Source organism: Physeter macrocephalus, chromosome 21 (assembly GCF_002837175.3).
Source record: "Physeter macrocephalus isolate SW-GA chromosome 21, ASM283717v5, whole genome shotgun sequence".
NCBI classification, from domain to species: domain Eukaryota; kingdom Metazoa; phylum Chordata; class Mammalia; order Artiodactyla; family Physeteridae; genus Physeter; species Physeter macrocephalus.
This window is the reverse complement of record NC_041234.1, coordinates 118,933,383-118,960,617: the sequence shown is the minus strand read 5'-3', so window position 1 is coordinate 118,960,617 and position 27,235 is coordinate 118,933,383. Positions and strand designations below refer to the sequence as shown.

At 39.7% G+C, this 27,235-nt stretch overlaps 1 protein-coding gene across 1 annotated transcript in view; it reads right to left on the bottom strand.

Moving 5' to 3' along the window:
- The window catches only part of PASD1 (PAS domain containing repressor 1), a 111,891-nt gene that overhangs the window by 51,871 nt on the left and 32,785 nt on the right, over positions 1–27,235 (bottom strand). Inside the window, exon 2 of the mRNA XM_055081615.1 lies at positions 171–270. Within this exon, the coding sequence (XP_054937590.1) occupies positions 171–270 (100 nt within the window). The remainder of the gene's footprint in view (positions 1–170; positions 271–27,235) is intronic.

Genomic DNA, 27,235 nt, shown 5'->3' with positions numbered 1-27,235 from the left:
TGTCCCCTGCGCCGGCAGGCGGACTCTCAACCACTGCGCCACCAGGGAAGGCCGAGGAGAGATTTTTTTAATACTAGAAATATAATTTGTGAAATGTCTTTATTATTTCTCCAAGTGATTGTTACCTGTCTCTTAAAATCTAAGCACTTACTATTTGAAACAGTCTGTACCTGAGTTTGACAAAGGAAGTTTGAGAGCAATCTTTTGGTAGACTTCATTTTTCTCTTCATCAGGCAGAAGGCTTAATAATTTTTTACCCATGATGTCATCCTGAAGAGGGAAAGAGGAAATAAATTTTGTTATCTGTACTACTATATTTACTTCCTCTGTCTCCTTACTTAAGCTTATCATCTGGGAGGGAGATGCAAGAGGGAAGAGATATGGGGACATAGGTATATGCATAACGGACTCACTTTGTTATAAAGCAGAAACTGACACACCCTTGTAAAGCAATTATACTCTAATAAAGATGTTAAAAAAAAGTAATAAATAAATAAGAAAAAAAAAAGGCTTATCATCTGCCCCACATCAGCCATCTTACAGTCAGATCTGTTAGACTTCTGAAGTCCCAATTCACATTACCGCATTCTATGACCATCACCACCTACCTTTCCAGTGCGCTCATGCAAGTACCCCACCTCTCCAACAATTATCCCACCCACTGAGACCTCCAGTCCATTCGCATCCCATTTTCACTGAACATTATCTCCTTCAAATTGTCACATCGCTCCTTACCCAGTTCAGATGCCATAGTCGATCATTCTAGTCACTGCCATGAGCTCTTATTTGCCCGGGAAAGTCCCAACTCTGCTTAATTTCAACTCTTCATCTACCCTGTACCTTCCCCCAAGCAACTGAAATGTGTATGGAGAAAACCCCACACCCATACTGTGTATTATTTTAAATGGGCACTCAGCTCTGCCTAGAAATCATTCCACATTTCCCTAGGTAATTCACTCTTCTACTCTTCAATATGACTATTTCTTGCCTTCTCCTCCTTCAAACCTGCGAAACCGCCCCCTCCCCTGCCACCCTCCTCATATTCAGCTGGGATCTCATTTCTTATTTCAATTAAAAACAAAGGGAGAAGGAAATGTCAATATCTCCCTGCACCAAATCTTACCGACCTATCTGCTCCTGTGGCCAGAGACCTGCTTTCTCTCCTATTGCACCAAATAAGCTTCTACCTAAGTCTAGTGCACTGTCCTTCATCCTCTCTTGACCATTCAAGGACATCACTTTCAGAAATTCTCCCCTTACCCCCCACATCTTCAAGCTTTCCCTTTCTGCTGGGTCTTTCCCTTAGCATACAAATGCTAAATCAGAGATGCTATAATATCTGTCATCTTAAAAACAGGAACAACACAAAAATCCAAAATCTTCCTTGACACTACATCCTCTCCTCCATCTCTAAGTACTTCTCTGGTCCACTTTAGAACAAAAATCACTGAAAGGAACTATACTTGCTGTCTCTCATTTCTTCGCCTCTCACTCTCCCTTAAAACCACACTAATCAGATTTTTATCCTAACCACTCCACTTTTCTGGTTACCAATGATGTCCATATTGCCAAATTCAACAGTCAATTTCAATCCTCATCTTACCTAACATCTCAGCATTTGATACAACTGAGCTCTCCTTCATGCTTGAAATACTTTGTTTACTTGGCTTCCAGGACACCATACACGTATGGATAGCCTTCTGCTTCAAAGGCTACTCCTTCACAGTTTCTTTGCTAGATCTTTCTCCTCTTTCTGGCCACTTGGCACAAGAGTGCTCAGGGCCTGGTCATTGGACCTCTTCTTTTACTATCCTGTCTCCTGTGGTCTCTTCCAGTTCCACCTCATCAAATACCCTCTAACTGTTAATGACTACCAACTTCTCACCTCCAGTCCAGACTTCTCCCTGAACTCACCTTGATAACTAAACTTGGATGTCTGATAGGATTTCAATTTTAAGACATCCAAAATAGGGCTTCCCTGCTGGCACAGCGGTTAAGAGTCCGCCTGCCAATGCAGGGGACACGGGTTCGATCCCTGGTCCGGGAAGATCCCACATGCTGCGGAGCAACTAAGCCCGTGCACCACAACTACCGAGCCTGAGCTCTAGAGCCTGCGAGCCACAACTACTGAGCCCGCGTGCCACAACTACTGAAGCCCACGCGCCTAGAGCCTGTGCTCTGCAACAAGAGAAGCCACCGCAATGAGAAGCCCGTGCACTGCAACGAAGAGTAGCCCCCGTTCGCCGCCACTAGAGAAAGCCTGCGCGCTGCAACAAAGACGCAACGCAGCCAAAAATAAAATAAATAAAATAAATACTTTTTAAAAAAATAAAATAAAAATAAAAAGACATCCAAAACAAGTGCACCAGATATTTTCCCCTCACAAACATGCTCTTCTCTCAGTCTTCCCCAGTTCAGTAAATGGCACCACCATTTACCCACATGCTTGTCCTTGACTTGCCTTTTTTCTCTCAAGGCCCAAATCCAGTCCATCAGCAAACGCTGTTGGTTCTACCTTCAAAATACATGTAGAATCGGTCCACTTCTCAGCACTTGGTTTAAGCCATCATTTTTATCCTGGATCCTGCAATAGCCTTCAGTGGTCTCCCTGCTTCTATCTTTGCCACACCCTCGCTCCCACTCCATTCTCCACAGAGCAGCTAGAGTCATCAATTTACAACATAAGTCAGATCAAGTTATTCCTCAGCTCAACATTTTCCACTGGCTACCCAAGTGATTCAGAGTGAAAGCCAAAGTATACTTCCAACGTCCTTGACAGCTCTATGTTCTGGCTCTTTGCTGCCTATTGACCTTAGCCTCTCCTACCCTCCCTCTTGCTCACTGCATTCCAAGTACACTGAACTCCTTGCTCATGTTCAAATACAGCAAAGCAAACATGACTATCTTGGGGCCCTTAATCTTGCTCTTCATTCAATGTGAAACACTCTTTCCCAGATATTTGCAGTGACTTTCTCCCTTACTTCATTCACGTCGCTACTCAAAAGTATTTTAAATAGCATCAATTCCCTGACATTCTCTTCCTGCCTTGTTTTTATACCACTTATCATTACCTGACATCACAGTCACATGTATATGTTTATCTATTTATTATCTGTCTCCCACAATAAAATGTAAGTTGCATTAGAACAGAGACTTTGGCCGTCTTATTCACTGCTACATCGTCAACACCTAGAACACAGCTTGGCACAAGTGAACACCCAATAAATATTAGTTGAATGAGTGAATAATACTGTACCACGTAGTTGAAGTATGGTGGCACACGAATAAACTGAGTATCAGCCTTTAAGTAATGAGTTTTTAATGTGATAGGAACAAAATAATAAACAAAGTACTCTTTGTAGCTTAATTATGGCTTTGGTTGATGAACCACAAATTCAAATGATTTTTAATTGATTAATATTAATAATCTACAGTCAAAATTCAGAAATATATTTTTATGGCCCATTTGTAGAAGCCAGCCTACGAGTCGGCCAATGCTCAAATTAGCAGATGGATCCTGTCTCAATCAAGAAAAGTCTTGGCTCAATTCAGGGCAGAAATATAACCCTAATTTAGCAAAGAAAACATGAAATTAACAGGCAATAGACTTTTTTTTTCTTGGCCACACCACGCAGCATGTGGGATCTTAGTTCCTCGACCAGGGATTGAACCCTTGTCCCCTGTAGTGGAAGCGCGGAGTCTTAACTACTGGACCGCCAGGGAAGTGCCAGGCAACAGATTTTGACAATGAAAGTCACATAGTAAGAAACTGACTTCCCCAAAGAAAAAGATAGTTTTCATTCAACTTAACTTTTTCAATAAAAATGCTTTTATTGATTTAGTTATAAAATACACTTTAGGTAACAAACCAAGTTATCTCTGGTCAGTAGAGACCACTCATTTATTCCTTCACCTAACACTTGATTAACAACTGCTTCATGCCAGAACATTATGCTAGGTATGTTCACACAAACTAGCTCACCTAATCCCCTGTGAGAGGAAGAATTCTCCTCTATTGAATTCATGAGGAAACGAAGGCTTGTCCGATTATTGAGAGGTCACAAGTTCAGAGATGAGATTCACACCCAGCTCCATCTAATTCCATATCCATTGTTCCTTCCACTACAACATAGCTACCTTGAATCCAATTTGCACCAAGAGCAGCCAATTTGCTACTGGGCCAGTTTCTGCATTTTGGACATTCTACATGAATTAATTTATTATTTTTTTGCTGAAACTTATGAGAGTTTAAAAAAATGAACCTGACATGTTCATTCTAATTTCAATGAACGCATAGTTCAGGAGGGCAGACAACACATGCACAGACAATTCTGATGCAAAGTATAAAATAACACCTTAACAAGAGGTACAAAATGCTAAGGCTCACCAGTTCTTTCATTGGTAGAAGGAAGTACAGCACTGTTCCCTAAAAGAATTCAAAGTGAGCAGTCTTTTGATGGTGCACATTCCTTGGATGGAAATAGTGGCAATAAGTTTCTTATTAATTAACTACATTCTTTAAGGAAGGTGACAGTGACGATGAATGCCTTATAACGGACCACCAACTAAAAACAGTGGACATAATGATCATCCCAGTGACCCTGCTGTATATTAGATAAAGGGCAGAGATCTGAAAGCATTATCAACACCACGTTACTTTCGTAAATCTTTGGCATTTGCTCTTCTTATTACACAAGGCAGAAAGATCAAGGTACTTAGAGCTTAATGAAGCAAGGATAAATACCAGTGAAAAATTAAAGCTTTTTAAAAGCCAAGTTTGAAAATAACCATTAGTTGTCCTACAAATATTAGTAAGGTGAGCCTCAGTCATGCCAAAAAAAGAATAAAGGAATTTACTCCACTCCTTGACATTTACTGAGAATCCAGGCAAGCAGCATCGTTTTGCTGGCAGAGACATCCACATTAAACATGCATTAGAAAACTGTTCAACTGTATAGGGCACCAGGAAGGATAAGAGCTTCTGTACGAGATTCAGACTGCACCCTGAATCAAACAAGACTCATTGCTAGTGATTCTCTACTACACTGTAAACGTCGCGGGCAGAACAAAGCAAAACTCACCACAATCATCACCAAGTAGCCATATACCTATGTCTAAAATTTGCTAAAGTCTCTTAAAAACTCAATCCTGAGAAACTTTTTCCATGATGAAATCTGTATTTTAAAATTTTATTTTGTTTAAAAATTATAAAAGAGAACAATTATATGTTTTTTTGAGGGGGTGATGAAATAGAGTGACTAGGAAGGCAGGCTGCTAAGACAGAGGGTAGTGAATACAAGTAACTACAAGTTACTACTACCAGTGACTACAAGTTTCTCCAAAGGAAAAACCATCAATGACATCAATGATTGGGAAAATGTGGTGCCAGATTTCAGACATAAGATTAGTACCACGACGACGATAACAGCCATCATTTCAGTCATGGTGTGTTTTATAACATCATAACTTGGACTCCTCCCATCTTTTTGTCACACCCCTATCCAGTCCATCTGCAAAACTTATTTCACCTACAAAACACTGACTACTTCCACATCCACCTTAATGCAATCCATCACCATCTATTGCCTGGACTATTGTAATAGCTTTCCAAGTGACTCCCCACTTCCACGCCTACCCCCCATAGCCTATTCTTAATACAAGAGCCAGAGTGATCCTGATAAAACAAGTTCAGATCATTTCCTGCATCTGCTCCAAATAGCGTCCTCCCATCTCAGAGGAAAAGGCAAATGGCCCTAAACAAGGTGGACCTCTGTTACTGCTCTGACCCCATCGCCTCCTACCACTTTACTTTTTACTCACAGCACTCCCATCCCAGTGGCCTCTTTACCATAGCTTTTCACACCAAGTAGACTCCTGCCTTAGTGACTTCTCACTTGCGTTTGCTTCTACTTGAAACACGCTTATCTGCATGACTCACATACTCACTCCATTCAAGTATCTGTCTAAATGTCACCTGATCAGTGACACTAACCACACCATTTGTAATATCCCACCTCCGGTCACTCTCTAAGTAATACTGTCCCCTGTTGACAGATGAGAAACTAAAGCTCATGTCGTTAGTGGGTGAGAGTTAAATTTTAATCTCCAGATTATTTGACTCCAAAGACCAAGTTCTTTCCACCTCACCATCCTATTGGCTTAGAGTTGCCCAACAGACAGAGGTTCCTTGATTTTTAAGGAAACTGTAGATTCCTGGAGCCAGGCAGATACTCTAGAAATGGTTTGGTTTCCATATAAATATAAGATGGGTGACTTATAAAATGAAATTTTTAATAAAAGCCTGGGAAAAATGGCATGTTGTTAAAAATTTCAAGTTAAGATTTAATGAGGAAAAGTGTGAAATTGTGCCTCAGGTACAGTCCTTTTCAACCCTGTTTTTAAAGAATCATTCCCATTTAATGTTTGTGTACAGATGTATCAATAATAGTTATAGCTTTATTTTTAAGTACACCAGTCTCAGGTTATCAAGTCCATGGTTTAAGATTAACAGTTCAAACCCGTGTCCCATACACCCCTACCTTAGGGTGACTGTGTGTGTGTGTCTGTGTGTCTGTGTGTTACTTCAAATGTTGAAGGGTGAAAGAGTCTCTTAAGAGTGAAAACTCTGAACCAAAATACATAAAGAATCAAGGAAAATGATATAACTAACACCATTGCTGTGAAAAATCTTCATGTGAGGATCCTCAGGGAAAAGTCACCAGTCTCAGTCAATGGCCGATTTGGTTTAAGTAATGTCAAATACCTCAAGAATTTGGGTAGTTTTCTGGTCTTCACTTTAACAGAATTTAATGTGTAATGGATTATACTCCTACATTCTTTCTTTTCATGGGCATTTAATAAGACCATTCTCCTATGATATAACTCCTCTGAGGTCCAATGCAATGAATATCTCTAATATTTGCATTTTATTCAGCTGTTTTGGTACTCTATAAATATAAGCTGAATTTGGACATCTAAACTGCTTTCTAAAAGAAAGGAAGAGAATGAGAAATAAAGAAATGGACCTTAGTATCTTTAAATAAAAAGAAAAGAGCAGAAAAGCTCTCTGAGTTTCCAAGTGGGCCATAGAACATGCCGGCTGGAACAGCATAACTAGTGGGATAAGCTCCTAATCCTCTTCTAACTTAACTAAATAATAATTTAACAAAACTTCTATTCATTTACGTGTTTCAAACTTGAGTGCTATAGATCTGTGGGTCAAGTTCTTAAGACAACTCTGTGGAGTGAGAAATATGCAATGAAAGCAACAATCCAGATGCGTTTAACACAACCAGCCAAGTGACAGAGATTCAGGAGTGGTGGTGGTGGTGGATGTACTCTACACAGCCCCTCTTCACACACAGGCATGCGTGCCGTATGAAGGTATGCAGTACTTTCATGTTTAAGTGATATATCTGGTAGGTGTCCAGCCTGAAGATCCAGAAAAAATTTAGGAAGTCATATATTCTAAGTCAATGGTGCTAGGAAGATATAGAAAGCTTTCCCGAGAGGGATATAGTGACACCAAAGGGCTCAGGAGTAAGTGACTAATTTGAACGTCAGAGACTCTGACTGTAACTCATGTGTAGGTCTCTCCAGCAATATTTACAACATTGCTAAACTAGGCAATCATTCCTAATTTTTTTCCAAATTAGATCAGGGTTTGTTCTTCAATATAAAGAAACAAAAAGCAAATCAGACCTGGAAATGGATGTCATGAGCCAGCATGACCAAATCATGACATTCATTGTTTAATCAGTATGTGGTGGACTCAAGAAATGTACAAAATCAAACACATCCATCTGGTGAGGGCTGTCTTGCAAAGTAGTCACCTTGGGGATTATCCCCTGGGTCTTCTTTGGAGCTCTCCTTCAGGGGCAGTTTACAAACCATACACCAACGCACACACACCGTTTCATTACCTTATATCAGAGTTTGTTCTTATAGCTTTAAAACTGAAACCAATGGAGAGGACAGTAAAACAGGTGCACGTTTTGACAACACTGAGAATGTCTTCTCTGATGAGTTATACGCTACTGAAAACAAATAATGAACCCCTAAACGACAAAGTGAATGATCCTTTCCCAAAAGCTGGGAGAACTTACTGGTAAATGGCCAAGGACAGAAGAGATGTTGTCAGCCACGAAAATTATCACTCCATCTGTGCTCACTATTATCATAAAGCCATCTAATGACTAATGAAGAGAGAATAATAATGTAATTAAATAGTGGAACAATAATAAAATGATAGCTTTATTTCTAAATGCATAAATAATTATAATCACACACTGAAAGTGTACTGTGGTCCTTAAATATCAATAAAGCAGGCACAGACTTAATTAAACTTCCATTATTCTGCCTCCTACACAGAATCTACTTAACCTTAAGCATGAGATGTTTATCAAATAACGTGTCACTTAGACAAACAAATTTCAATGTATACCCAATTAACACAAAACTCTCCAACACAAGCTACGAAGATTCATTTCCGTGTGTAGGTTGTTTCATATTTAATTCAAAATTAATTTTAAAAACTGTAAGAATATTTTGGAGGGCATTTTCGTTTGTGGTTAGTTTAGTCATCTATTTATAAATATGGGTATTGCCATCACTTCCCTGCTATATAATGGATTAGATATCCAGACAAATGCCTCCTGGTAGAGAATACCTAAAATGATGATTAAAATATATTAAAACTTATATTTCAAAACAGGGCCAAGCTTATGGTAAAGTAAGGGAAACGATCTGACATCAGAAATGACTGGAACATGAGAATTCAGAGGTAAGGGGATATCGGAGCTTGCGTATGCCTTGGGACTATCTACACAACACTGACGGCATAGAGCTGGGGGGACAGAAAGCAAAGCTTGGGCCCGCACAAGGTCGGGGGTGAAATCAGAGACTCCTGCATAAAGCCAGGCGTCCCAAAGGGAGACAGACAGACAAAATAGAAACATCTTATCCAGCAAAGGAAGCCAGGGGATTCACAACCTGCCCATCCTCCCTCAGCTTCCACTCAGACTAGAAAAGGAAAAGAAAAACGAGTGTCATCTGGGAATTACAAACAGAAGCCTACACTCTCACAGATTCGGAGCTGGAATTCACAAACTACCTGTGTAGCCCTCAACACTCCAAGCCTATTATTTACTTTCACATGGTCCTGACCCCAGATATCTAGTAAAAAGAGGTTGAAATCATCTCTAGAGAATGATTTTAAAGCCCTCAAAGAATTCATGCAGATAAATTCCCAAAGAACATGAGATTGTAATGAATGATTAACAAACAGGAACAAATGAAACATCATGAACAAGAGGCAGTATAAATAATAAAATGCAGAATCAGATTTTAAATGTGCAGATACTAGAAATATCAGGGATAGACTATAAAATAAGCATGCTTAATATGCTTAAATAAATTTTAAAAGGGTATTGAAAATATAATGAAGGAGCAAGAGACTCATAACTGACTAGGCAGGTGTGAAAAATAATCAAACAAAATGTCTAGAAATAATATCATCCAAATAAAAACTCAATATGTAGGTTAAATAGCAAGTTAGAACATAGCTGGAAAGACAATTTTTGAACTGGAAGACAGAGCTGAAGAAGTGACTCAGACCGCAACACAAGGAGACAAAGGGATGGAAAATAAAAGAAATTAAATGACACAGAGAAGAGAGTGAAAAAGTGAACTAGACATTTCACACATGTTCACTTTACTCTCATGACAACTCTGTGAAACAGAGATATTTTACAGAGAAAGAAATCAAAGCTCAGATATAGTAATTCTCTCAAGGATGCATAACGAGTAAGTGACAAAGGCACAATTCATATCCCTGTCCGTCTGACTCAGAAGACCATAGTCATTCCGGCTTTAGTTTGTGGCCTTTGAACTCAGTGAAACCTACCAGTTCCTTTGGAGATAGAAACCATGAACGTGTTTCCTCATGTCACTGAGGAAAAAAATAAGGACTTAAAAGCCTTATTCAGTAGAGTCTAGTAACCTGTGTTGAATGACTCTACCAGATAATTAGTTAACTTGCCACTAAACTATAGAAAGAGTTGTTCATTTCTCTTGTCACTCAAGATCAGTGGGTTCACTTGGCCTAAGAAGCATCTGGGCAACGTGTCAGACGTGAAGGCTCCTGGCTCTCCCAGGACTGAGATTCCTATTCAGACAGTTTAAGGTGGGTACCAGGAACCTGTATTTTTACCAAGCTCCCTAGGTAATTCTGAATGCATGGTCTCCTAGCCACACTTTGAAAATCCACTCTTTTTTATCTGCTATTGCACGTATTCTACATATGAAGTCATCAAAGAAGAAACTCCCTCTTACTTGTAGCATCATCTGGTTGAAATCTTCATAGCTACGAAGTGACGGAATCCAATTAGATTTCTCTCTAGAGGCTTCTGGATTGACTTTGCCTTTTTAGAAAAAGGAAGAAAGGATTAAAAAACTGTCACATTAAAATGATTAGCTTACGGGTATTAGATTTTTCAAAGTTATAGTTAATTTTACGGAAAAGACTCTCATGAGAAAATGCTGAGTGCTAATGAAGGATCTGAAGTAGACTAACTAATTGCTTATAAATTATCATAAACAAAGAAGTGTTCAGAATTGAAAAAGACCTTGAAGATCATCCACCTGAATTTCTACTGATCTACATGATGACCTCTCTAACAACATTACGATTTTCAACCCCTAATTCTTTCCTTTTCTTGACTTCTTTAAGTCTTCTGAATTCTATCAAAACCCAGTATTCATAATATACCAGATAAGGTACAGGCTGTGTCGAATGCTCTAGGTGTATTCAGACATCTAAAATCTCCTCAATCCCTGGCTAAAATAAGGAATTCCATGATTTAGTTTCATCGAATTAAGCTTTAGCAAGAGCCCTTAACTAGAAAATCTTTAAGCCATATCCAAAGCTGCTGACACTGTTCTATCTCTCACACATCCTTCTCCATTCTTCAGTGTTTTCTGGTTTTCCCAATGAGCAGTGTTGCGGCTCCTGTGCTCATTCAGAGACTTTGCTATCAACGTCTGCCCCTCTCCACCTCCCCCAATCCCACCCACTCATTGGGAACCTCACTAACACAGCCCTCCAGTCTCCATTTATTTTAATGTATGTCAATAAACGTTCGTTTCTTCTCCTCACAAAAATGTTAGAGACCCATAAAACTTTGCTCCCTATTCAAAACGTTAAATCCTTTGACAAGGACAGCTCTGACAGCAGCACTTGCTTTCTTGGTGGGTAGGAGTCTCAGATCCTTTTCTATGAGTAGATGTGGATAACAAGGGGGCCAAGCACGAGGAGAAGAGCTCCAGAACACTCACTCAAGAGGGAATGAGAAGAGGGTGTATAACTACATGGGGAGTAGAAATAACATGAAAAATAAACCATGCCAATTGCACAACTGCCTCAAAATCAGTTTTCCTGACCACTGTCCCAGCCTGGGAACTCAATTCTGGTCACAACTTCTCAAATTCGGGAAACAACCCATGCCACTCTCCCATGGCTGATTTCTGAGGTCATTTCCCCACTGACTTTCATCTCCTGTACTCCCTACAAAGAAATAAAAAAGACAGACTAGAGTCCGTATATTGCCAGGAAATAAAGCCGATGTATTTTATACAGCAACCATAAAGTGCTTTTCTACCTTACTATTACCTATGAACATGTTCTTGTTTCGTTTCTAGGGTGGGCACCATATCCAATTCTTCACTAAAACCCCAGTGTACAGCATGGTACTTAACTCACAATAGGGACTTGGTAATTCTCATTATGCTGAACCTCATTCATTCATTTATTTAACTAACATTTGCTGGGCTCCTACTATGTATCTTTTAGAGGCTGAGGATAGAGCACAAACAAGACAAATAAGGTGACTGTGCTTTTGTATCTTACAGACTAGTGGGGGAGACAGACAGATAAAACACAGAGACCATGGAACTGATCATTTCATATATCTTTAAGCACAGTAACTTTGACAGGGCGCCCAGGGAAAGCCTTGCTGAGAAGGTGAGGAATGACAGGAAGAGAGCCATGTGAAAACCTGGGAGCAAAGAAAGCATCTCAAGCAGAGGAAGCAGTAAGTACAAAGGGAGACAGGAGGTCAAAGGGGCTACTGTAGGGTGACCAAGGGATAGAGCAGTAGGAAATGAAGTCTGAGAGACAGGCAGGACCAGATCATGTAGGGTACATGGTAAGGAGCTGGCGTTATTCTGAGTGGAACAGGACGTGCTTTTAAGCAGGAGAGTGACATATGTTTTTAAAAGATCACTATGGTTGTTTGTGAAAAATAGGTCAAATTGGGGAACAGGAGTGGAAGCAAGGGAGTCTCGCTGGAAAGCTTCTCTGAAAGGAACAGATGATGATGGCCTGGATTAGGTTGGTACGCCAAGGCTACGGAAATGGGCAGAGTGAATGGATTTGAGACATACTGTAGAGGTAAAGCCAAAAGGATTTGCTGATGGATTGGTTGAGGGGGTGGAGGACACAAGAATGACATCTAGATTTTTCTCTTGAGCAGCTAGAAGAATGGTGGTACCTGTTACTGAAATTGGGAGAACCAAGGCTGGGGGTGTGAGAGGAAATGGAGTGGAGGTCCTGGAATCAAGAGGTCCTGAATGGCCATGTTAACTTTCCCTGTTAGATATTCAAGCAAAGAAGTCGTGGAGGAAACTCTCTTGCCGATCTAATAATGAGTATGATTCTCAAGCATGGAGCTCAGGGAGGAGGTCAGCACTGCAGATAGATTTAAAAAGTGGGGGCCATTGACATCCAGGTAGCCCTTCAAATTAAGGGGCTGGAAAATGAGTGTAGATATTGAAGAGAAAAGGTCCTAGGACTGAGCCCTGGGGCACATCAATGATTAGAAGTTGAAGAGGGAAATAGTGGATGCAAAAAGAGAGAGAGAGAGAGAGAGAGAGAGAGAGAGAGAGAGAGAGAGAGAGAGAGCGAGGAATGGTCAGTGAGTTAGGAGAGAAACCAGAATCAAGTTATCCAGTTATCCTGGAAGCCAAGAGAAAAATGCTTCAAGAAGGAGGGAGTGGTCACCTGTCCAATGTTTTTGAAATATCAGGAAAGATGAGGACAGTTAAGGGACCAAAGAATTCAGCAATGTGGAGGCCACTGCTATTCCTGACAAAAGTGGTTGTCCTGGACTGGTGGGAGCTCCAGCCTCAGTGAAGTGGGTTGAGGAAAGAATGGAGCATGAGGAAGTGGACACAGGGTCTATACAGTCACTTCAAGAAGCTTTGCTGTGAAGAGGGCACAGAAATAAGGCAACAGCTGAAGGTATCATCTGGTCAAGAAAATATTTTTTTAGGTAAGAGCTCTTTACAGCATGGTTACATGCTATGGGTATAACCTGCTCAGATGTTTTGAGTTAAATCTACTTAAATATTACAGGTACTGTTTGACACCCTTGGGGCCCTGTTTCCCTTAGCAAAATTTATCATATGCCTTCAAGTGCCTAAGATACAGAAATTTGCATTGTTATTGCCCAGAATACTTCTGCTAATTCTCATTTCCTTTTTCTCCTTTTGCATGAACCTCAATAATATTTTCAGCATCGACTATAACAAACTTATGAATGGAGAGAAAATAAATAGCCATGTATCAGAAGATGCCTCAGGAGATCATCCCATCATTAATCCCTCCCGGAGATGTTTGAGGTAAAGGGAGAGACCCAGCTGTCCCACCCACAGCTATAAGGATGGGTCGGGGTGCTCAGTTCCAACCTCCTTTCTTCTGTGAAAGGGCAGCAGCACTCTGCGCTGTTTTAGCTTTGCCTCCTTTAAAAGGATAACCGTGACTTTGCAGCAGAGCATGCAGTTCTGTGAAGAAGGTACTGATGTGGTCCTTCGCTTTATTTTCAGATGCATCCCTAATTGACAAAAAACAATCAAGGTTATTAATAATAAGGGTAGGGCAGGGAATTCAGATGATGGATAATGGATGGGGAGAAATAAGAAGAGAGAAAGGGAGATGTTAATGTCAACATCTGAGCAAAAATCCGGTCCCTTGATAACTCATAGAGCAACAAAAACTGTCAATATTACAATAAGGAAATGAAAGCCAATCTCATCTCCCTCAGACTGTGAGGCCCTTGAGGGTATCTGTCTCCATGTCTCCCATACCAAAGCCCACACAGTGTCTGGCACAGTGGCCTATGAATTATATAAAAGAAATCCAAAATAATTTGAATGCAATGGTGGGTCTTTGTTCCACCATATATTCTTACCTGCTTTTTCAAGAGTACTTCTGATTAAATACATTGTTTCTAAATGATCTATAATTATTCAAGAGGCTCTCTAAAAGACAATGCTCCTTCTCAGAGAGACGGCTAAGCAATGAAATGCTAATTGAGATTGTATTTTTTACCTTTAAAAAAAACACAGACCATCCTGAAAAATTCTGACCAAAACTTTTTGATCAGTAGACTGGAATTTACTTTAGATTCTCGAACTGGAAAAATAAGGTAATTTATCTTCTCAAATGTAAATGAATTTCAACTCTAGGCAAGCCAAGGCCCCCAAACAGGTTTCTCAACCGATCAGGGACTATAAACCATTTATTCAGTGTCAGCTCTGGGCAGCCACTGTGCAAGGCATGGAGGACACAGTTTGATGAGGGAGACTGTCAGGACATAGGTAGTGTACAAAGTATTATAATAGAGCTGGGGCTGGGGTTATGCAACACCCACTAGAGAGATCAGATTTCCCTGAGTGAGTCAGGTTTCCCCGAGGAAGGAGAATTTTGCTAGATGTGAAATAGGAACGGAGGGCAGGGGAGAGGGCTTTGACGGAAATATCAGTCAGTTAGGAATTCATACCTCTTGTCTTTTTTTTTCCCATCCTCATCCATTATTCAGTGATGTAACAAAGAATTCTGAAATCAAGGTGGAGCCACATTTTACTAAGAAATCAGTCTATGATGAATCACATAAAGCAATAAGACTAATCAAAATTCTCAATTGCATACAGCACCTTTCCCACAAGGAATGCCTACTTCTTTTAAAGATAGAATTTCACTAAATACCAATAACCTTCTCATACGTTATGTAGATGTTGAAGACTTGCTGTACTGTGTGATCCCCGATGAATGTCTGTCACACTAACATATTACAAATGCATATATATGAAAAAGTTACAAAAACACTCTGTGAAGCTACATAACTTAATCCCAAAGTCAAGTATTTGTAGGTTTAATTGCATACCCTTAGACTCCTTTAACTTCCACTGATTTCAAGAACACAGTGAAACAAAGACAGATGTACGTTGAAGGCTTCAGATCTAGCTACAATATCATGTCACAATAGACAAAAATCTGCATTTATCGTTGATATCACAGAAATCCTCGCCATATAAAAATGACCTTGAAATCACCAAAGTCCTCTCCTTTGAATTGTATTATTAGACTCGTACATCACCTCAAGGTCAAAACCTCAAGATAGAAACCAATGACATTCAAATACATGTGTGTTAAATAAGAAGGAACCCTTAAAGTGTAGCAAACATCTTCAAATGCTCTCAAGGAAGTTAAGAGAAAGCTCAGGGGTCAAACACACTGGGAAGATCCTGAGAACAAGCTGGTTATTAGTACACCAACCTGTGATGCTGTGGGGATGGGGAAGCATAGCTATGCAACAAGGGAGCTTGGGCATTAAATACCCTCTTTGGTGAAGGAGAATCCAAGCAGGGAATTGAAACTAAAACTTACCACCCCCTCCCTAGGTATAGCCCAGACTCCCAGAGGCTGCAATTTCATTTAAAGAATTGTCCCACCAACAAAGGAAGAAAACAAGGAAGTTTGTCTGTCTCAGCATATTCTCGAGGTGGGAAAAAATGGGGTGTTATCAGACTGGGTAAACCTCAGGGTTCCAGGAGAAGCAAAGACAAACCCATTCCGGAGAGAGACTCTCTAAAGCCAGGTTCCACAGAACTTCCACAGATAAGTCACCAGTTGAAGATGAGCTCACCATCCAAAATTAGAAAATACATAAGAAAACAATCTACCAAGGGAGAAATTAGGAGTTTGGGATTAACATATATGCATTACTATATACAAAATAGATAGCCAAAAGGGACCTACTATATAGCACAGGGAACTATACTCAATATTTTGGAATAACCTATAAGGAAAATGAATCTGAAAAGAATATATATATATATATATATATATATATATATACACACACACACATATATATAAACTGAGTCACTTTGTTGTACACCTGAAACTAACACAACATTGTAAATCAACCATACTTCAATAAAAAATAAAATAAAAGAAAGAAACCAATCTACCATATGCTAGAATTAGGACACACACGTATACTCCCTTCCCCTCCAGAAGTATGAGACCTCCAAGAACTTCAGATAATTAAAATATGTGAAAGCCATTATAAAATAATTGTTTTAAAATATTTAAAACAAAATAGACAATACTGAAAATATGGGAAAAGACCAGGCAGACGTAAAAAAGAATAAAAGAGAAATTCTGTAAAGACATGTTCAATGAAATTTATTTCAAAAGGATGGACTAAGCAATATATTAAGACAAACCAGATGAGAAAATTAGTCAGTGGAATACAGATATGTGGAAATTTACCATATTGCCTTTACAGAGAGATAATGAAATGGAAAATATGAAACAAGAGGTTATGAAACATGAAGGACAGACTAGAAGGGCCTAATATATCTAACAGGAGTTCCATATGAAAAGACTAGCAAGAATGGGAGACAGGCAGTAAAGAGCCAATAGCTGAAATTTTTCCAGAATGTAAAATGTGACCCAATTTGGATAAACTAAAATAAAACCACATTTAGAAACATCATAGTAAAATTTCAGAACAAAAAAGAGAGACAGCTAGGCCATTCTAGGCAATAAAACAGATCAATACCAAAGAATAGTATCATACAGACCATCTGCTCTGGCCCTAAAGCAATTGCATTAGAAATCAAGAATAAAAAGATAATATAAACTGCTCTACACTTGAACACTTAAAACAACAGCAACGACAACAACATTTCCTAAATAGCTTTAGAAATCAGAAAATACTCAGAACTGAAGATCTGCAGGAATACTACATATTAAAACCTCTAAAATGCACCTAAAGCAGTACCGAGGAATTTATATGCATAAATCCTTATCAGAAAATAAAAATAAAAGTAAATGAGCTAAAGAGTCATCAAAACAAATTGTAAAAATAAGGGTAAAGCTAAAGAAAGGAGAAGCAAGGAAATAATAAACACAGGACCAAAAAATGATGCAATAAAAAATAAGGATACAATAGATTTTAAAAATCTGTTTCTAGAATAAAATTTTCAATAAGCATTGTTATAACCAGATCAAGAAATAAGGGAGAAGATATATTTTGGAATGAAAAATGCATACCTATGAATAAAAGAGATGGTAAAAGCAATATTATCAACTCTGTGCCCACACATTTGAAAACAGAGACAGAATGGAGTATTTCCTAGAAAAAAAATGTATTTTACCCAAACCTATTTAATAATACAAAGAAAATGTGAATAAATCCTATAAATGTAAAGAAATTCAGTAATTAAAAATTTATCCACAGAATAACAACCTAACCAAACTCAAACAAAATAGCCCCAATGTTTTCACAGATGGATGCTTCCAAATATTTAAATAACAGGTATCTCCTATTACATGCAAATTATGCCAGAAAACAGATAAAGAGGGAAGCCACCCACCCAACTCATTTTATAATGCTAGTATATTCTTTATACCAAACCAGAAAAGGGAAGCTGGGAAGGGAAAATGGGAAAAAGGGAAAATGTTATAAGCCAATTTTATTTGTGATTCATATTTAAAATTCTAAATAAAATTATCAAACCCAAATCAGCAGAGTATTTAAAAATTTGGGCTAATTCCAGAAATACCAGGATAATTTCACATGAGAAAAAATAAAATTCAACATATCAGACAAAAAAAGAAAAAGAATGTGATCACCTCAGTAGATGCAGAAAATGCATTTGATATAATTCAACATACATATATGACTTTAAAAAATATTCTTAACAGATTAGGTATAGACAGGAACTTTCTTAACCCGGTAAAGGGAATCAACTAAAAACATACTTAAAGGTGGAACATTAAAGATTTCTTTACATTCAGGAAAAAAAACACAAGAGTGGTTGCTAAAATATATAATATATAGTGCTGAAGGTACAAACGAATGCATTAATATAAAAAAAAATAAAGTGAAATACTCTTGGAAAGGAATAATAAAACTGTCCTCAGTCATGAATACTATAATTATCTACACAGAAAATCCAAGAGATTCTGCAATTTACTAGAAATAATTAAATAGTTCAGCAAGGTTACTGTACACAAGAAAAATATTTAAAAATTAATTTTGTTTCTATATACTGGCAACCAAAATTAGAAAATATTTTTAAAGATACAATAACAACCAAAATTTATAGGGACTACTGCTTATGGCCACAAAATAACTGATATGGGACTAGTCTTCTTACCATGAACAACTAGGAAACTGGACAAATCATAGGAAATACCTGTTTGGATACACTGTACAGTAGGCAGCTCAAGACTGTGATCACTGAGATAAAAACACAAATGAGAGCAGCCCTACCTAAAGTTACATCCAGACCATGGCTCAGGGAGCAGAATCCTAAGCAGAGCACAGCAGTCTCACTAAAATTAGGAGACAGAAATAAGAGTTCAGGAAGGCCAAGATGGAGGGAATCTGTGGAGAATGCCAGAAAGAAAGAACCTGTGGGGGTTGGGGGGGTAGAATCCTCCAGAAATCTGTATACACATTCTCCGGAATCTTTGGCTGAATGCTAAGCTTGCCTGTTCAAGGTGACACTCTACAAGACCAGTCAAAGAATAACTACCAGGAACAAATACAATAAATTCAAAACTAAATAACAATCACAGCTTACACATGGCTGGAGGTCATTTGAATTTCATCCAGCAGAGTGTAGGAAAAAGACTGAAAAAATTAACAGAGCTTTGGTAGGGGGTAATATCAGGCAATCTAAAATATATGTAACTAGATTCCCAGAAAGGGCAAGAAAAATAATATTTGAATAATGGCCAATCTTTTTCCCATACCGGATGAAAAATATAAACTCATATATTCAAGTTCAATGAATCCAAGAAAATAAACACAATGAAAAACTTACCAAGGCACATCATACACAAATTGCTGAAAATCAATTACAAAGAGAAAATCTTAAAAGCAAACAGAAATACAAGATACATTTAATATAGAGTAGGGAAGAATGTCCTCTGTCTGACTTCTCATCAGAATAACCCAAGCCAAAAGAAAATTAAACATCTTTAAAGTTCTGGGGGCAGAGATCAACCCAGAATTCTATATCCAGCAAAAATATACCCTTCAAAGAAACTGAAGGTAAAATAGAGACATCTTCAGATGAATAAAATCTGGAAGAAGACAAGGCCAGCATACTAGCACTACCAGAAATGTTAAGGAAGGACTTCAGGTAGAAGGAAAAGGATGCCAGATAGAAACTCAGATCTATATAAAGACATGAAAAGCACTGGAAATAATATATATGTGAATAAAAATAAAATTTTTTATCTTTAATTTCTTTAAAAGATAACTGAAATAAAAGCAAAGAACTCTAGCTTTTTTTTTTTTTTTCTTTTTTTTGCAGTACACGGGCCTCTCACTGCTGCGGCCTCTCCCGTTGCGGAGCACAGGCTCCGGACGCGCAGGCTCAGCGGCCACGGCTCACGGGCCCAGCCGCTCCGCGGCACGGGGGATCTTCCCGGACCGGGACACGAACCCGTGTCCCCTGCATCGGCAGGCAGACTCTCAACCACTGCGCCACCAGGGAAGCCCAGAACTCTGAGCTTTATAATACATGTAGACATCAAACCTACGACAATAATAACCTAGAAGACAGGAGGGTGGAAAACAAAAATCTCCTGTTGCAAGGTTGTTACATTATACATGAAGTGGCACAATATTAATTCACAGAGACAGTAATAAATTAAAGATGTATACTACAAACTGCCTAGAGTAACAAATAAAACTCACCTGAGATATAGATTATAAATCAAAAGAGGTAAAATGGAATACTAATTACTCACTTCATCCAAAAGAAAGCAGAAAAAGACAAAGAAAACAAAGATCAAATGAGACAAACAGAAAACATATAGCAAGATGGTAGATTTAAACCTCACCATATTAATAATTATATTAACTGTCAGTGGACTAAAGGCACAAAGGTAAAGCCTAGGATTGTTAAAACTGGGTATAAAAGTAAGACCAAACTATCTTGTCTACAGGATACTCACTTTAATTATAAAGACCCAGATAGCTTGCAAGTAAAAGAACAGAGACATATATGCTATGTAACCCTAATGATGTAAAGCTTGAGTGGCTAATTAGTATCAAAGACTCCAGGTAAGGAATGGTCCTAGAGAAAAAGATTGACCTGACTCCTTTATCATTTTCATAATGATAAAGGAGTCAATCAAGAAGACAAAACAATCCAAAATAGGTATACACCTAATTATAAAGTTTCAAAATGAAGTAAGAACTGAAAGAAGAAATAAACCCACAATTACAGCTGGTGAGTTCACTCTCTTCTATCAGTAATCAGTAGAACAAGTAAACAGAAAATAAGTAAGGATATTGAAGACTTACTATAGTGCCAACAAACTTGGCCCCATTTGTTGACAGAATACCACACCCAGCAACTGTAAAACACACATTTTCCATTCAATTTGTAACAGAAATAGTGATTCAAAATGTGCTGGGCCATAAGACAGACCAGTTTTAGTAAATTTAAAGCATTAAAATCATACAGATTATGTTCTCTGATGAAAACAATTAAATTAAAAATCAATAGTAGGGCTTCCCTGGTGGCGCAGTGGTTGAGAATCCGCCTGCCCATGCAGGGGACACAGGTTTGATCCCTGGTCTGGGAAGATCCCACATGCCGCGGAGCAACTAAGCCCATGTGCCACAATACTGAGTCTGTGCTCTAGAGCCTGCGAGCCAGAACTACTGAGCCCGCGTGCCGCAACTACTGAAGCCCACGCGCCTAGACCCTGCGCTCTGCAACAACAGAAGCCACCACAGTAAGAAGCCCGTGCACCACAACGAAGAGTAGCCCCCATTCACCACAACTAAAGAAAGCCCGCGTGCAGCAATGAAGACCCAATGCAGCCAAAAATAAATAAATAAATTTATAAAAACAAACAAAAAAAGGAAATCAGTAATAAATAAATCAATCCCTGGAAACCCCCCAAATATTTGGAAATTAAATCACATACTTCTAAATCATTTCTGAGTCAAATAAGAAACCTTTGGAAAAGGTTTAAACAAAGAAAATGAGACAGTATTTCTAACTGAATGATAATATTAACTTCATTTATTTATTTATTTATTTTTTGCGGTACGCGGGCCTCCCACTGTCGTGGCCTCTCGCGTTGCGGAGCACAGGCTCCGGACGCGCAGGCTCAGTGGCCACGGCTCACGGGCCCAGCCGCTCCGCGGCACGTGGGATCTTCCCGGACCGGGGCGCGAACCCGTGTCTCCTGCATCGGCAGGCGGACTCTCAACCACTGCGCCACCAGGGAAGCCCTAATATTAACTGTTAATTCCCCAAACTTCAATAATCTAATTGTAATGTATTAAAATTGCATTATGCATATTTATGGTGTCGTATATTTCCATCAAGAGAAGTCAAATCTATATAATTGCTCAAATCACTCTTTCATGTTCTAAAGTTACATTTATGTTTCTTCATATGGAAAAGAAACTATATAGTGCTTAGTAGTTAATTTAACAAAAATGTGCAGAATTATTTCACAGAAAATAATGTCTTTATTGATGGATATAAAAGAAGATCTAAATGAATGGAAAGGTAGGTCATATCCCTGGACAGAAGTCCCAATATCGTAAATTTATCAGATCTCCCCAACTAATCTACAAATTAACATAACTGATCAAAACTCAGTAGATATTTTGCTTTGGGTTTGGTTTTCTATATAACTTCAAAAGTTAATTACAAAATTTGCATGGAAAGCAAAAAGTCAGAAATATCCACAATAATTTTGAAGAACAACAATGTACAAGGATGTGCTCTACTAGACATCAAGGCTTCTTGTAAAGCTATATAGTGCTTAGGTAAATGGATAATGGTGCAAAGCATAAGTAGAGAAAAACGGGACAGAAAAGACCCATTAGGAAGATCGATGCATAAATTAAAATTTGATTTGTGACAAAAAATGCATTATAATTTTGAAATTTCTACCATGGAGTGTGTGTGTGTGTGTGTGTGTGTGTGTGTGTGTGTTTTAATATAGTCCTTTCTGTATACTGAGGCAACAGAAATTGTTTGCAAGCTATTTAAATACAAGAGTCATGCCTTATACGTCTTTGCTATTTCCAACAGCACCCAGCTCTACACAGAGAAGACACTCAAAACACACCATTACATTCTCCTGCCAGAATCTCCAAGTAAATTCTCAGATTACATGAAGTATAAGGCGCAGGATTTGACACTGGCTCCACCATTGATTAGGCAAGTTAAACTAAGTTTCAATCTCCTTGTTTGGAAAACAGGGATAATAATAGCACTCACTTTCATAGGCTTGTTGTAAAGGTTAAATGAGCATGTAAATTACTTTGGCATAGTCGTAAATGCTGAGTACTAAATAAATGTTAATCGTTATTTTTAAAAAGCCCACACCACTAAATATCTGACGACTTTCCTTATCCATTGGACAGAGTCAGCACAGACACCTGTTAATTACTGGCCCGTTCCACTCAGTAATTCATTCTAAAACAAAGACTTAAAAACTTACACGGTGGGGGGGAGGGGGCGTGGGGGGGAGAACAAACAAAGACTGCAAAAAGAATATAGTTAATTAAAAGCTCTCAGGCCAAAAGTAGCCAGCATTCCTATGCAAAGTAACAATTATTTCATTCAGAATAGCAGAGAGTGCGTGCCTTTTTCCAAAATCAATGGGAAATAACCTAAAATCTCATCAAAGTTTATTACTAAAGTATAATATAAAGGTCAAAATTCAAACAGGTCATGCTTGTAAAGACTTCTTCTTTGGGGAAGGCAAGGCACTTTCAATTTTCTGGTGTGTGTGTGTGTGTGTGTGTGTGTGTGTGCGTGTGTGTGTGTGTATGTACATGCACATACACATATTTTTAGTTCACAAGAAAGCACACTGAATAGGTGGGTTATGATTAGCTCTCTGTAGTTGAGAATCACTTATGCAGATACTTTCTAGTGTGACAATTATGATGGCATAGGTTATCAATGTTCTGTTGGGATAAAATTCACAGTCAAAGGAATCGTCACTCAGTTTCTCAGTCTCGTCACTCAGTTTCTCAGTCTCATACCTGCCAGAACCAAATAAATTAACATACTCACAGTTCAGGCTCCGTGGCAGTATTCATCTCTGGATACAAGTGACTTGCTGACCAAATCGGCTTCCGCTGCTAATGCTCTTGAAAACATACTGCAGGGGCCACATGTCTGGGGCCTATGTGACACACATAACACGTGCCATCGTCTCCCGGTACAAACAGCTCAGGACTAAATGACACTAAAAGTTTAATCCTGAATTAGAATCAAAGTGAACACATCCGAGAACTATTGCAGGACTCAGCTAGTCCCCGTGTGTGTTCAATCTTCCATCATCCCTGGACTGCTTTAAAGAGTCTCCGAGTTGCTACACTGCAGTTGCCAAAGCAGAGAAAATGGGCTAACGAGCAACAGAGTAGCAAGAGCATGACTTTCTCTGGGTGCAAACCCAGGGGAGCAGAAAGCCTCGGAACAAAGACTACAATACTGTAATGTAAGGAATTTACTTACATATCTCAGGGTTGATGACCTTTCCAACAAATTCTCCCCCAAATTCAGAGGGATACAGGAACTCAGCCACCTTTGCCTGTTCTGCTTGAGGATTTATACATTTGAATTTTAATGAAGTTCCATGTGAAATATCTACCCTTGTTGCATTCTGCAATTTGAAATAGAGTAACATTTGCCCAGGACTAGGAGTCCAAGCTCCCCTTATCCTTCCTCCCAAGATTACATTTCTTATTTCATGGAAAGTTTCAGCATTTGTGACACTCCCCAGTAGATTTTTCATATTTTTTTAATCAATGCAGAGTCCACTGGAAAGCATGTTTGTGAAGAATCTGTATTATGAAAAAATAATTGTTACAGTATTAGCTGGAAAAGATAACAATATTATACATATTATATCAGCCCACTCATTTAAAGCATGATATACGAATGAAGAAATAACATGCTGTGTATAAACGGGACTAGGGGGCAAAAACATTCAGAGGTGTCTTTGGGTGACGGAACTTTGGAAGGTTAAAACTTTTTCTGCATGTTTAAAGTTTGCTCTAATTAGTATGTGTGGCATTCAAAAGTAATTAATTAACATGAGAGCCAGTGTTGAACAGTGAAGAGTCTGGGCTTTGGGATCAACTGGACCTGGGTTCAAATTCCAATTCTACCTCTTTATAATCGTGTGACCTTTGGTGAGTTCCTTAACCTTTATGAGTCTCGAGTATCTCAACTGTAAAATCTGGATTATAATACTTACATGTCAAGGTTTTTATAAGAATTAAGTTGATATATATATAAAGTGGCACATGGTAGCCACTCAGTAAGTTGTAGCTTTAATTAGAGATATTAGCAGCAGTATAAAATCTGCGGGACTGGGACTTCCCTGGTGGTCCAGTGGTTAAGACTTCCACTACAGGGGGCACGGGTTCGATCCTGGTCGGGGAAAAAAAAGAACGAAAGAAATCTAAAGGACTGTGAAGAAGCTCCATTCCTCTCAGAGAGGGAAGCAATGGCAAAAAAACTGGCAATACAGAGAGGTTTCTTGATGCCACTTGTTGGGGCAAGAAGGAGAGAACCTTGAGATCAAGCTAGGTAAATCTAACATGTCATGGACAAGTGGTGTCTCCGGTCTGGGTATAGAGTCAGGGCATCAGGCCACCTAATGAATGTCCTCGTCATCAGCAACGTGAGGTGGAAGAGCCTGACTCTGCAGTGGGTACCGAGCTGCACAGAAGCCTCGTTCCCTCCAGCGGTGTGCAGCTGCCCATCTGCAGGAACAGAGCGGCGGATGAACAGATTGACCCTTGCTCGGAGTTTTTCTCGGCACCAAGGAGGGCAAGAGGCACTGAGGATATTGGCCAGAAAAAAGTACTTGAAGTCTTGGACCATAATGTAAAGATTAACTAAGTAAAGAAGTTGTGGGCAGGGATGGGGGAGGTTCACTGAGGAAAAAGGACAACAGTCAAGTGGCTGGAACGAATTAGAAGAGGGAGAAGAGCAAGGCTACTAAATGTATCACAGAAAGGGCAATGGGAGAAGAGGTGGTTAGGGGCGTCACCGGGGAGAATCCAGCGGAAAATGTCACCAGCGGTTCTGGTAATACCAAATGCAATCATGAAAAATATTGTTTTTCACGGAGAGAGAGAGAGAGAGCAAGAGGGCAAGCACATCTTCACCTTTCCACACCCTGAAGGGGCTGAAGTTAACTAGTAAGTGCCCTATCACCAAGGAAACACTGCCCTCTCTGTGGGGCTGCCTGAATCCCAGGCAGTAGCTGAGAGGCCTCGTGAGGTAGTCAAGCAGATTTAGTCCCATTTCAGCAGCAGCCAGAACTGTGCTGAGATTCCTCCACCCAGCCCCCTGCCAGTCTGTCAGTCAGCTCAGCCAGCCTGACAGAGACACGGAAGCCCCTGTGGCCTCACCACGCAATAATGGCCAGAAAGTGTTTGGCTTGAGTAAACATCATTTTAAATGTTTATATGGAATTTTAAAGAAAACCAGAGATGGTCTGAAGAAGAGCAGAATATAGGGGTGAATGCATCTTTGGCTATTACCGTGGTTACAACATTTGTTTATTTTCAAGTAAAAAGCTCAAAGCATTTAAAATGACATTGTAGAAGACAATCACACCATGTATTTGGAGCTGTAAAATTTGCTGTGCATCATCGGGGATCAACTCTGTCTTTATACAGAGAGACACACACGTTTTCCTATAAACAATTGCTCAAAAAAAGGGGCCTTTAAAATCTCAGTAGGCCGCTGGCTTATTTTTTTTGAAGTTTCCAGGAAAAAATGCACGATGGCATGCTTCATCAATTTGGAGTCATCTACTCTCACTAATATAAGGTTTTTTAAAGATCTTTAATCAGCAAGGAAGGATGAAATATTTACAATTCTTATGTAGACAGTAATGATGTTAAATGTGTATGGCATAAATATATCAACTGAGTCAGCAGGATTTTCCAAATGACTTTCAATCAAGACTTTCTTCAAAAATAACAACTCTAGGGCTTCCCTGGTGGTGCAGTGGTTGAGAATCTGCCTGCCAATGCAGGGGACACGGGTTCGAGCCCCGGTCTGGGAATATCCCACATGTCGCGGAGCAACTAGGCCCGTGAGCCACAACTACCGAGCCTGCGCGTCTGGAGCCTGTGCTCCGCAACGGGAGAGGCCCGTGCACCGCGATGAGGAGCGGTCCCCACTTGCCACAACTAGAGAAAGCCCCTGCACAGAAACGAAAACCCAACACAGAAAAAATAAATAAAATTAATAAACTCCTACCCCCAACGTCTTCTTAAAAAAAAAAAAAAAACCTCTGGAGGAACTTCAAGATGGCAGAAGAGTAAGACACGGAGATCACCTTCCTCCCCACAGATAGATCAGAAATACCTCTACACGTGGAACTGCTCCTACAGAACACACACTGAACGCTGGCAGAAGACCTCAGGCCTCCCAAAAGGCAAGAAACTCCCCACGTACCTGGGTAGGGCAAAATAAAAAAAGAATAAACAGAGACAAAAGAATAGGGATGGGCCCCGCACCAGTGGGAGGGAGCTGGGAAGGAGGAAAGGTTCCCACACACTAGGAAGCCCCTTCACGGGCGGAGACGGCGGGTGGCGGAGGGGGGAAGCTTCGGAGCCTCACTCTCCACACCTCCCCTCCCGGGAGCCTGTGCAGCCCGCCACCGCCGGGGTCCCGGGATCCAGGGACAACGTCCCCGGGAGAACGCACGGCGCACCTCAAGCTGGTGCAACGTCAGGCCGGCCTCTGCCGCCGCAGGCTCGCCCCACATCCATACCCCTCCCTCCCCCCGGCCTGAGTGAGCCAGAGCCCCCGAATCAGCTGCTCCTTTAACCCCGTCCTGTCTGAGCGAAGAACA